Consider the following 13,718-nt stretch of genomic DNA (forward strand, 5'->3'; position numbering starts at 1 on the left):
TATATTATACAATTTGTGCGACAGGACTATTTGAGATGATACAACTCGTACATTCGTTCCTCCTCATGTCAACATATGTTTATTGTTTAGGAGGAATAATGCTTACTTGTGTTTTAGTAGGCAAAAGGGTAACTTTCATCCCTCAACTCTTGATCGGTTTCATTTTTGTCCCTTAGCTTTTTTTCTTCATTTTTCGTCCTCAACTATGGAAAAGTATCTCGTTTGTCCCTTGAATAAATCCGGTGACGGAAAAATCCATCGTGACATCCTATTGTTCGTCATATCAAATTTCTCCAGCGTATCACATAGGTGTCACACAAGCATTTTTCGACCTCAATCTCACTTGAAGGACGAAAATGATATTTTCCAATAATTGAGAGACGAAAATGAGAGAAACAAAAAAATTTATCAACGAAAATAAAACTCTCTCTATAATTGAGGACGAAAAGTAATTTTTTGCCGTTTTAATACAAGTGGCTACAGGGTGCAGAAACACCATAAACATACAAATTTTAATTTTTAATAAACATTAGTATAAAAATGATTTTTTTAATATAGATATATATATATATTATAATAATAGAATTATAATCAAGTTAATATTATAATATATAATTTTTTAAGTATTATATATGGATTGCAAATTGCAATATTATATTCTTAAATTTTTTGAAAATGAATCAAAGCATGACTAAGTTGTTCTTATTACAATGGACATAAGCAATAAAGAAAACAAAGGCATGTTGCGCTGCTAAGCTACGTTTGGTTCATGATTTCGAGGTCGGCTAACCTTGATGAAGTGCGTAGGGCCGTTCATGTTTGAAAAACAATATTTGGAGATTGGAAATCATTAAAGTTCCTATGTTTTTGTCGCACTATGACTGTCTGTGTTATTAATGGCCAAAATGAAACTGATGACTGTTTCATGTTACAATAAAGACATTACAGATAAGCACGAGTAACTCAATCGACACTCGTGTATTCAATAAAGTTTCTATGTGGTTTTGTATCAATTTAGGTTCGATCATATTCTTGATTTACTAAAATCGAATTAATTTAGGGTTTAGGGATTTTTAAATGGTATCATTGTAGGTTGACGAATCAGTTCGACACATGTAAAGGATGAGTATTATGAAGCTGAGGTAAATTGGGTGTTCCAGCAACACAGCAGTCTCAAGCTAAGGAAAATTTTGCTATGTTTACTATTGAGATCTTTGTTTTTTTTTTTTAACCTTCGGGTGTATTTCATAAATATGTGAATTTTTGGTTATTTAGGGTGTAGTTAGACACTTTTCAATTTTTGTATGGTGCAAATATGCTGGAGTGTAGTTTGAAAATTGTCGGGTGCACATATAGCTAACCAACTATCAATTTCACAACTATAGGTGTTGCTTGAGTCCATGGGCCTCTGTTAGCCCAATCGTTGAACAACGTTAATTTGATACTCTACGCTCTCCAACTGTCCAACAGAACCCTCCCATTAACTTGTGGATAGCCCAATGGGCCTCGACATTTATTACTTTGGGTTATGAAGATGTCACAGGTCCAAAATCGTCTATCCAATGGGCCTATACTCATCTTTATATATATAAATATATATATATATATATATATATAGGACAACATACCCAATGGATGCTGTATTGTTGCTTCATTTTAATGCGGTGACAAAAGATGAGGCATTGTTAAGCCCATAAGGCCCAAAAATTCAAGCAGATAAGTCTCAGGCGGGGGCCGCGGGGCAAAGATCAGGCCCAAAGTCTCAAAACCTGGCTTATGGAGTAAACATTGAAGAATTGATTATCGGCAAAAGAGTACTTTTCATTTCTCAATTATTGGTCGAGTTTTATTTTCGTCCTTTAACTTCTTTTTTTTTTCCCTTTTTCGTCCCCCAACTATGAAAAAGTACCATGTTTATCCCTCGAATAAATCCGACAATTGAAAAATCCTACATGGCATCATATTATTCGTCAGATCAGGTTTTTCCCCACCTCAATCTCACTTGAAAGGCTGAAAATGATACTTTTCAATAGTTGAGAGACATAAATGGGAGAAAAAAAAAGCTTAGGGATAAAAATGAAACTTACCTCATAATTGAGGGACGAAAAATATCTTTCTTCCATTGATTATCAAACATTTTGAGGGTCCTCGATAGAAAATGTTAAGGATCCCAGTAAATAAGGTGTCAGTCACTCTAGTAGTGACACATCCACTATTGGGATGACTGAGATCCTATTTATTGAGATCCTTATCACTATTGGCTCTTGATTGATAGAGATTTGACTAGTTTTGTTAACAGTTGAAGCCTGCTTTGGTTCCAAAAGATTATGATTAATTATTGACCATCTGAGCATATATAAATTCAAATCTCTATGATTAGACAGATAGTGGGAAGAAAAGGGTTCACTTGATTAGTTGGTCAAGGGAAAGAAAGCTCTTTTGATCAAGTGGGTTGGCTAATGGGAACTAATATTAATTTAAAACCAAGTAACTTAGTAATGGTTTGTGACGCATTGTGCACTGATCAACTGTTGTTTCTTTAGACTTTAGTAGTTAATGGGCTTAAAGTATGGGGCCCAATAATAAAGCCCAAGTAAGGACAAAAAAACCTTAACTGTGATCAATCTGAGAGGGAGAGAGAGAGATGTGTTTCTTCTTTGTTTTATAAGGTGGAGTAATGGGTTGGAACGTGGGATGTGGGATGGCCTAATGGAGACACAACTGAGTGTGTAAAATGTGCATGACATTAATGGACTATACTTTTCTGAGTGGATTGTGAGCTTTATGTATGTTTTTTTTTATAAAAAAAACTGATAACGACACCATATAAATTTGTTCTTTCACATTCGATGAGAGTCTAAATTCCGGTTATCATGTTCGCGTGCACATAAATTTTTTACCTGATGATAGGATGAGTTGGGCCAAAGTATAGTACGTGATCACAAAAATATTACTATCAGAGAGAATCGAACTCATGATCTTCTATCCTTTAATACGACAAGGTTAACTATTTGCTTCAATTTCCACACTAATTAATTAAGTTCCCTTTTGCCTTTATTTTCTTCTCTTCTTCATGGAAACTACATGCATTGAGTATTTCTTCTTCGCATTTTAGGGTTCCATGTATGGTCACTAGCCTTCTTGGAATGAAGAAATATATTTGCTTTGCTCTGTTGCTTTAAGCAAATTGTGCTTGTCCTGCAAGATTATTATATTTGTCGTTCTTACATATGTATATATTCGTATGGCAATTGTATATTTGTATTCTCATTAAGGAGAAGTATATTTTTGTCATATTGAGAGTACCAAGTAATACAACTATAGAAGTCAAGTTTGTCTACATTATTTAAATCTTCATCCAGAAGGTGTCACTTGTCGGACAGACATACAGCCTCATTATATATATATATATATATATATATATGTATGTATCTGTTTAATTAATTAATCAGGATGATTTAACAAGGTAACTGACCTGCTAATGAGTACGTACTGGCTGTATTCTGACTACTCTAATAGTCTAATTAATTAGGCTTTCTAGTTAGTCAAAGATATCCCATTTCCTCTTGTTACCAATTTGAATTTTTTTTTTTTGAGTAAGAAAGCGGGACTAGCTAGTTGAGTAAGAGTTCGAATTTGAGTACCGCCCAATTTGAATATTAGCTTCAACCACCTCGGCTGAGGGCCTGAGGGGGTTGTTGGCTGATTTGATTCTTTGATGTGAATTGATTTAGTGCATGGCTGTTAATTTCTTCTTTTCAAACCTTTATGTGTGTCATTATACTCCGAATTAACATAATGTGGTCCTTGCATGTCGTATATTATGTTGACAAATGAATTGATGATGCAATTCTCACTGTTTTAACAAAAGCATGACGAGGCATATGAGTGTGATATGTGTGGTACATTGCTTAGAATTCGTATGAACAATTAATTATCAATCGGAATGGCCAGTCATCACAGATCGAGCTAGAGAGTATTATTCATATTTTTTACGTACCAAATAACCAATCATTATATTAACACGTATATATATAGTGGTCAAAAACCGTCCTGACCCATTTAAACGAGTATGTTCTACGTACGCACGCTAGTGAGCCATTTCGGTTGACGGGCACATTACCTTGTCAACAGAGGTTGGAATGCCATCCATGGCAAACCCATGCCCCCTTAACAGGTAGGAATACTCGGTTCACATCTTGTTTGTACCGTATCACATCACGCATGTCGAGCTAGGCACTCCGCCTAAACAACAAACTACTATGATCCTTGCCCGACATGCCTGCATCTCATCTCGACCTCGACTTCATATCACCTCGACCTCATGTCATCCCCGCTACGATCCTCTATCGAACAGGCTAGAGAGTATTATTCATATTAGACGTACCAATTAATTAATTAACCAATCATTTAACAAATACTATAGATATGAATTAACGGTGAACTGCTTATTATCAAAGATGTAAATCCTTATGTGTTAGAATATGTCGTAAATGATTTGAAATATTTCAGCCCAACAAGTTAATTTATTGAGTTGAATGACAAAGCAATAAATTATTGATGCTATCGAAGTAGGAGGTCTCAAGTTCAAATCATAACTTCTCCACATGAGTAGCATTGTCGTTAGCTTCCATACGTGAACGAAAGTGTTAGAATATGGTATAAATGATAGATTTTTCGATCCTTAGATCTCATTATTTAGTTACTAATTAGGATATCTATGAACCAATGGATGCATGATGTTTTCTCATAATTTACGTGGAAAAAAGAAAAAAGAGAACCGTACGTGCACCATTTTTTTCAACACAGGGATTGCTACTTTATTATGAGTGGTCCACGATCCTACTTAGATGTATAAAAGAAAAGGGATCATTTCCATAATATCACTGTCCTATATATCTTTATTAGTGTGTAATCACGTGTGTGTGTGTATCTCATCTTTAATCACGAGCATATTGCATCTCATTGTTGCCTTTGTAATGCTCCACAAAACCATAAATCAATGAGAACGAACTACAAGCACATGTATTTCTTCTCCTTTTTTTTAACTCGTGATCGATATTATATAAATTTTTGTTCTTTGAATATTTGACATGGATGATGGATCTAAGCTCGGACCTTTAGTTTTGCGCACACAGAAGTTTCTCACATGACGATATGTTAAGTTGAGTCAAAACTCAACACATGACCACAAAGATGTTACTTCAAAAATAAGAATCAAACTCAAAATCTTTCGAGTTGATATGATTTAGTCCAGTAAAAATTTACTACTAAATTATCATTCAGGTGATTCCCACGCGCATATATTTCCTATGTGCCATTACATGGAATTAAGCACATAGAGATTTCACCTTGAAATGGAAAATTGGGTATACATGACCTCTTCTTTCTTTGATCCTTATAATTAAAGGATTTCTCGTTGTCCCCAAGCATGGAAATTTCGTTGACAGAACTGGAATCATTGACTTTTCCACTTCATTAAGTGTTTACTTGGACTCCAGCTTTCTTTGACTAGGACTCAATTTTTAACCCGTCATGTCATAATCAGCTGGGCTTCACGGGATTGCGGGCGGGCCCTAATGTTGCTAATAGGCCCACTGAAATATTTAAATTGTTCACACGGTCGGTCTTGGGATTAGAGACGTCTGATCTCATTTACATAAAAATAAAAAATAAAAAACCAATTATTATCTGCCAAACAATGAAGCAAAGCTTTATCCAATCATGCCACAACTTGCTCCACGTTTTTTTAAATCCTTCTAGAAGAGAGAAGATGATAAATGGTATTCAATGAATCCGAATCCTCCCTTGAATCAAGACAACTTTGTCATGATGTGGTGGAAGGTATTTATTTACACGCGCCTAGATGGAGCGACTGTGTTTAGTCTCCGAACTATTTGATGACCTGGCTGCATTAGCACGTGATGGGGTGGGATTAGTCAACGAGGGCGGCTTGACGTTTCCCTGCTTCACCGACTGAACGGCCGCTTTCACGATAAGAAAAACAAAAGAAAAATGAAAGAAAGAAAGAAAAAGTGCCCTTCAATGTTGGGGAACTGACAGAGCCACACAGAGCAGTTTATTGAAGAGTTGGAAGTCCTCGCACCCACAAAATAACAGCACGATGAGGAGGTGAAAGGACATTTCGCCAACCTCAAGGATATGAGGGTTCATGTTTTTAGCTTAAACAATGTCTTTTTTTTTTGTCTCGTCATTATCGTAAGGAAAATACTCGAGACCCCTTAATTTATGACTATTCTAATTTCAATTCATATGGAGTATTAGATGTTAAGTATGTTACGAACAAGAATCTCACATCGACTGGGTGTGACCCAACCATATAGTTTATTAAATCAAGTGTACAGTTAATTACAACAAAGTAAGCTCTACATATATATTTATATTCAACGACGACTATCACATCTGTCACATAAGATTGAAGGTAAAATGTGGATTATAAATCAAGAGCCTATACTCTATAGCATTATTCTTACCGTATTTAGATGGAGTTTGCTAGAGATGAATATGAACTCGTCACATTTCCATCCCCGGATTTACTCTACTTCTCCATAGTTATTCTCATGGGACTTTGTAAAAATCACAAATGCATTTTATGTATATAATCAAAGTGATTCCATTTCGCAGTACAATAACTAACATGCATGTTTTATAACAATTTATGTTAAGTTTTGAATACTTATTGCATGAGGTATTGATAGCTTTGAGCCTCAAAACCCGTATAATTTTTCCCTCATAAAAGGTGCTGCACTAGTTAGAGAATGATATTCTATATAAATCCACACACACATATATATATATATATATTTCATGCGGCATTTATTGTATTGTAATTAAATTGAAACATCTCCATTGTTTATCCTATCCTTCTTTACATAGTCACATATTTACCACGACATTCTCATGATCTAATCATGCCATCGCTTGGTGCAAATCCATTATCCTAATTAAAGTGCAATATAATTGGCAAGTAGGCATACCCTTATTGCTCCACTTCTTACTAATTAACTATAAGTGCAAATCTTAGACCTCTCCATCTTCATTTGTTCCCTGCAAGTCAACATGACTACTTTTTGTGGCTGCTGTTTCTCTTCCATTACATTTAGTCATGGTGTGGGTCACATATCACATTATATATTAGATTTGGAGTAGATGAGGGAAAATTGTAGAGCTATCATCAAGGCTATTACTCTAACACCTAGTTGGGTTAGTGGTGGGAATGGAACAAAAACGGGAAAGAGAACGGGAACAAGAATTCAATTAATTCTTATGTTTGGTTGCTCAAAGAATTGTAACAGGAACTCTGTGTTTCAATGTTTGGTATGTAGGAATTCATGGAGGAATGGAATGAGATAATTGACAAATGACTATATTATCTCTTTAACAAAAGGAAACATTTTGACAAATTTGCATAACATAAACTGAAATATATTTAACATAATTAAAAAGCATCAAGGCCATAATATAAAATCCACAAATACAAGAGTAAAAGGCACCAAAGCTATGATATAAAATCCACAAATACAAGAGCTGTTAAAACATAAACTTAAATATGTTCAACAAAGGAAAATTCATGGTTGAGATTCATTCATATGAACGATCAAGATCTCTTATCTAAGGGTAATTTTATAAATTCATTTGTTAATATGATTCTGGGCAGGAACGGAACTTGAAGTTCCTATGGGAGAGCTGGGAATGTGAAGTTCCTGTGTGCAGAGGAACTTTGCAATTCCATTCCCATGAAAGCTAGCAACCAAACACCAGAATTACCACCAGGAACGGAATACATGGTTCCATTCCCGTCGGAACCATGCAACCATACACACTATAACTATTACGTTCCAATTCACTACAATTTTCCTTTTGCTGAGTAACCACCCAGTCCATCATGCCATTCGAATAGTTGAATGAACATAAATCTCAGCCCACCAGAATAGTCCGCTTCACGCTAACAACAAGTAATACTAGGCCAAAATTCATGTGAGTAAAAATGGAACTCCTAACCCCTTCCCGATAGTGAACCCTAAAGCCCACGAGACCAAAAAAATCCCCGGTAAATATTCCTAGTTGATTAGAACTCTCAACCTTAGTAGCATGTCGAAGTAACCATCCACCTTAAGTCCAGATATATAACCAACTGAGTTATCGCTACCCCATGAAGATACACCAATTCACAAGAAGCCTGCAGCTTATACTCTCTATTGGTATCAAAAAGACTTGTTTGTTCTTCTTTCTTGTTGTAACTATCTATTTAGCAGAGAGTGAGTAACATATTATTGACACTAATTTTTGTTGAGAAATAATAAGAGAAAACAAACATTAGTACTAGTGCGGCTAGAAACAAATTTATAGTGCTTGTTTGTTCGTCAAGTTACGCAGGTTCTTCCACCATTGATGACACAATCAACAATAATGAATATTAAGTTGACCTTAATCTTTTATACCTGTCCCTACATATATAATTATATATATTTACACACACACAAAAATTAGAATGGTAAAAAATTAACAAATTATTCAAACAACCAAATGAGAGGGACATAAGTTTGGTTTGATTCTAGTACCATTACCATTATATATATAATGCTACATATTATGCAGAAATAGAGTAAAAAATGTACAATTTGAGTATATAAAGTTAGGACATGGCTCTATATCAAGTATTGTTTTACAACACCAACGAGAGGTGGCTCAATTGGCGATCAGCTAAATTAGGTGAAAAAACTTATATTGTCATCAGGTGAAAAAACTTTATTCCAGGTTTTACGACTCGAGTTTAACAGCAGATCAAATATTTAAAAATATATTTGTATGATGTGATTATTATTTTTTCCTTTTCTTTATAAAAAAAAATACCTGTGAACGCTTGCCATTACAGTCAAAGCTTCCACCTTCATTTTTCTTAAAGCTTCAACCTTCATTTTTCTTCTCTAGAAGACCAAAACGAAGTCCATCCTCTGTCTGTGCCAGTGGAAATGTCAACGGCTCGGACAACTCTGTGCCTCCTCTGCTTAATCTCCATAATTTCCACCATCAAATCCGACGACCTTCAAATTCTACTTAATCTTAAAACCGCCCTACAAAAATCAAACACAAACGTGCTTGACTCATGGGTGTCCACGAATTCAATTTGCAGTTTTACAGGAATTACATGTGATTCAACAGGGTTGGTGAAGGAAATGGAGCTTTCCAACCAGAAGTTAACCGGGGTTCTTCCTCTTGATTCAATATGTCAACTTCAATCATTGGAAAAGCTTTCATTTGGGTTCAATTTCTTGTATGGAACAATCATGGAAGACTTGAATAAGTGCGTGAAGCTTCAGTACCTGGATTTGGGGAACAATTTGTTCACCGGGTCGTTCCCTGATATATCATCTCTCAGTGAATTGCAGCACCTTTATTTGAATCAAAGCAGATTCACAGGTTATAATTGTTATTCAATCCGTTATTTCTTCTATTAGTTTGATAATTTAAGCAATTCGTAATTCAATTCTTTTGATTCTAATAGATTTTCCATGGAAGTCGCTCACGAACATGACGGGTCTGGTTTCACTGAGTGTCGGAGACAACCCATTTGTTCGAACTCCATTTCCGATGGAGGTGGTGACCCTCACGAAGCTCAATTGGCTTTACATGACAAATTGCAGCATAGAAGGGACAATTCCACCCGGAATCGGAAACCTCACGGAGCTTATAAACTTGGAGCTCTCCGTGAATAATTTATCCGGTGAAATCCCGGCGGAGATTGCGAAGCTTGAGAAGCTCTGGCAACTTGAGCTCTACAAAAACAACCTGAGTGGAAAATTTCCTATTGGGTTCGGAAACCTCACGAATTTAGAGAATTTCGATGCTTCAACAAACTATTTACGAGGGGACTTGTCTGAATTGAGATCCTTAACGAATTTGGTGACCTTGCAATTGTTTGAAAATGAGTTTTCCGGTGAAATACCAGTCGAGTTTGGTGAATTCAAGAAGCTTGTAAACCTTTCATTGTACACGAACCAGTTGACGGGTCCTCTGCCTCAGGACATCGGTTCGTGGTCTGATTTTAATTTCATTGATGTCTCCGACAATTTCTTGTCGGGCCCAATTCCGCCGAACATGTGCAAGAAACGGAAGATGAGGGGGTTTCTCATGCTCCAGAACAATTTCTCCGGTGAAATCCCGGTGAGCTACACAGATTGCCCGTCGTTAAAAAGGTTCAGAGTCAAAAACAATTCACTTTCCGGTGTAGTTCCGGCTGGAATTTGGGGATTGCCCAATGTGAATATTATCGATCTTACTCTGAATAAATTTGAAGGTACAATCACTAAAGATATCGGAAATGCAAAAGCTTTGTGGCAGTTATTTGTTGGGAACAACCGATTATCAGGTGAATTGCCGGAGGAGATTTCAAATGCAACGGCTTTGTTTGATATAGAGCTTAATGACAATCAGTTTTCCGGCAATATACCGGCAACTATTGGGGAATCGAAGCAGCTGAGTAGTCTTCATTTACAGAACAACAAGTTTTCTGGGTCAATACCAGAGTCTTTAGGTTCTTGTGAGCCACTCAGTGACTTAAACATGGCTCACAATTCACTTTCCGGCCAAATTCCGTCCTCTTTGGGTTCTCTACCCACTCTCAACTACTTGGATTTGTCAAACAATGAACTTTCCGGTCAAATTCCGGACAGTTTGTCTTCATTGAGATTAAGCCTGCTTGATCTGTCTAGCAATCGATTAACCGGTCGTATACCCCTAGCTCTGTCTATTGAAGCATATAATGGAAGTTTTGCAGGAAACCCTGGTCTCTGCAGCCAGAGTATCCGGTCCTTCCGGAAGTGTTCGAAGGATTCCGGGATGTCCAAAGATGCGCGGACACTCATTGTTTGCTTTGTCGTAGGTTCAGTGATGCTCATTATTTGCTTTGGATGTTTTTTCTATCTAAAGAAGAGAGAAAAAGATGATCATGAACGATCTTTGAAGGAAGAATCTTGGGACGTGAAGTCCTTCCATGTCTTAACCTTCACAGAAGACGAGATTCTTGATTCCATCAAGCAAGAAAATCTAATAGGGAAAGGAGGTTCAGGAAATGTGTACAAAGTAGGACTCTCTAATGGTAAAGAACTTGCTGTGAAACATATTTTCAACACTGATTTCCACGGCTGGAAAAGGGCGCGCAGCAGTTCTCCAATGCTCGGAAAACATGGAAGTAAGTCATGGGAATTCGAAGCTGAGGTGCAGACCTTGAGCTCGATAAGGCACGTGAACGTGGTGAAACTGTATTGCAGCATAACTAGCGAGGACTCGAGCTTGTTGGTGTATGAATACATGCCTAATGGGAGCTTATGGGACAAGCTGCACTCAAGCCAAAAGATGGAACTTGATTGGGAGGCAAGGTATGAAATCGCGGTGGGGGCGGCCAAAGGGTTGGAGTATCTCCATCATGGATGCGAGAGGCCGATAATTCATCGGGACGTTAAGTCTAGCAACATTTTGTTAGATGAGTTCTTGAAGCCTAGAATTGCTGATTTTGGGCTCGCCAAGATTGTTCAGTCTAACACCGGCAAGGACTCCACACAAGTCATCGCTGGTACTCACGGCTACATCGCTCCCGGTAAGCCAATCTCAATTACCTTATATGGTTCAATTCCTTGTCATTTTCAATACTTTCAGATTCAGATTACTAATTAGTGTTTCATTTGGTGTTGCAGAATACGGATACACATACAAAGTGAACGAGAAGAGCGACGTGTATAGTTTTGGAGTCGTATTGATGGAGCTAGTAACCGGAAAAAGGCCGATAGAGCCGATGTATGGGGTGAAGACTGACATAGTGAATTGGGTGTGTAGCATGATCAAGGACAAAGATAGTTTGTTTCGTATATTGGACTCCAGAATTCCAGATGGTTTCAAGGAAAATGCTGTCAAGATGCTGAGAATTGCAATTCTCTGCACAGCAAGTCAGCCTGTGGTAAGACCCACAATGAGAAGTGTAGTTCAAATGCTGGAGGAAGCCGAGCCATGTAAACTGGTTGGTATTGTGATTAGCAAAGATGGTCCTAATAAGGAAATTCAAGTGAAAGACATGATTAAGTTTAGTCCAGACCAGGATCAAGTCTTCTGAAGTGGTCAGTTTGGAATTGAGGGGTCTTTTTGCATCGGGCCGTCTTTCAGATTCCAGTTTTTTTTTGTCCCAGTTATCCCAAATGCTTAAATGGATGCACACGATTTCATATGGATCATGTGCGTTCATCTCAGTGTATTTGAGATAGTTGGGATAAAAAAATACCGAGATCCTTAGCATTGTCGTTTTGTATCAGTACAAGCCAGCGTTGTAACATATTATAGGAGTGATTGATGATGGTATAATAGTAGTAGCAGCAGCTCCATCTTGTAATTTCGACGGCTGTTTCGTTTGCTTCCAAGAAATAGTTTTGGGAGGCAAAAGTTGAAACAGAAAATAAAGAAAAATTTGCCTTAAGAAGACCTTCTTGTTTGTTGTGGATAGACCCAAGAACATATTTCATGATGTTTCTTTTTGAGCTCTTCAGATATTTTATTTTCAATAATGTCATCAAGCACTCCACAACTTGGATCAATGGTTTATGTGTTAACAAGCTCCTAGATTAGATAAATAAAAAGGGATAATATGAGAAAAAGTCTTTGTAATTTGAAAAAAAATATTCAAACAAACTCGTGTACTATATATTTCGGGCTAAATAAACATATTTACTTTACCCGTTGAATATTTGACATAACTCGAAATTCGATCCATGAAGTCCGTAAATAAAAAAAATTGTGCCTCTGAATTGAGATCTCGATATCCTTTAATTAGGATGTTGAAGATGATGGTGAATATCTCTTTTGAATTGTACACAAATCCGCCTCTACTTCCAAATCTACGTGGATGCTAACTTAAATTATCATATTTGTTTTGGATGTTGGCTCAATGTGATAGATTTGGATCTAAAAAGATGTAAGCGTGTTGTTTCAATCATACTTCAGTGTAAAGACTACAACTCTATGTTTTGTTTTTTTTTTTTCCAATGTCGAGTGTACATCCTGGTGTAATACCTCCGATGTTTATTTGTACCGGGAGGGTTTAATTTGTTGTGTTTTGTCTACCCATTGGGTGGAAAAAATGACCACATGATGATGTGATACTATATTAGTTTTTTTCGACTAATCCAATTAGCTCCTCACCTTTCTTTGAAAAAAAAAAAGTTATGGGGTTAACGGATTCACAAATTAACGGGCCTCTGAGGCCCAGTAAGACGAAATCACACATATATACCTGAACTGAAGGCCCAATTCTAGCAAAAATTATGGACCGGGCCACAAAATTGGGCCCAGATCAGTCAGGGCCTGATTGGCAAGTTGGTGAGGACGTCGTCTACTATAGAGATTAGCAGTCAAATCTGGATTCACATGGTTCAAGTGCCTCTGAGGCCCACTGAGCCGAAATTGAAAGCCTTGGCAGCAACAAAAGCGGAATCTCGGCTAACGTATCACAAGGAAAAGTCCAAGATCTGTCTGAAGGCCCAATTACAGCAAAAACTATGGGCCGGGCTACAAAATTGGGCCTAGCTTCATGTGAGGACCCGATTTGCAAAACTATACACTTCCAATCTCTTAGTCCCATTTGACCTTCACTCATATGAAATGTTTGATGTTTAGAGGTCCTACATCCGTATTTATAATCAATTGTTATCCAC

The 13,718-nt window shown here is 36.9% G+C and overlaps 1 protein-coding gene across 1 annotated transcript; it reads left to right on the forward strand.

The window, feature by feature from the left end:
* The first annotated feature begins 8,895 nt into the window (after window positions 1-8,895).
* On the forward strand, window positions 8,896-12,510 carry LOC120010821 (receptor-like protein kinase 7). Its single transcript, XM_038861704.1, has 3 exons — window positions 8,896-9,441; window positions 9,527-11,617; window positions 11,715-12,510. Exons 1-3 carry the CDS (start codon window positions 8,994-8,996, stop codon window positions 12,125-12,127), a joined length of 2,952 nt encoding a protein of 983 aa, XP_038717632.1. The 5' UTR covers window positions 8,896-8,993; the 3' UTR covers window positions 12,128-12,510.
* Window positions 12,511-13,718: the final 1,208 nt, after the last annotated feature.

The sequence above is a fragment of the Tripterygium wilfordii genome, chromosome 12 (assembly GCF_013401445.1).
Source record: "Tripterygium wilfordii isolate XIE 37 chromosome 12, ASM1340144v1, whole genome shotgun sequence".
Taxonomy (NCBI): Eukaryota; Viridiplantae; Streptophyta; class Magnoliopsida; order Celastrales; family Celastraceae; genus Tripterygium; species Tripterygium wilfordii.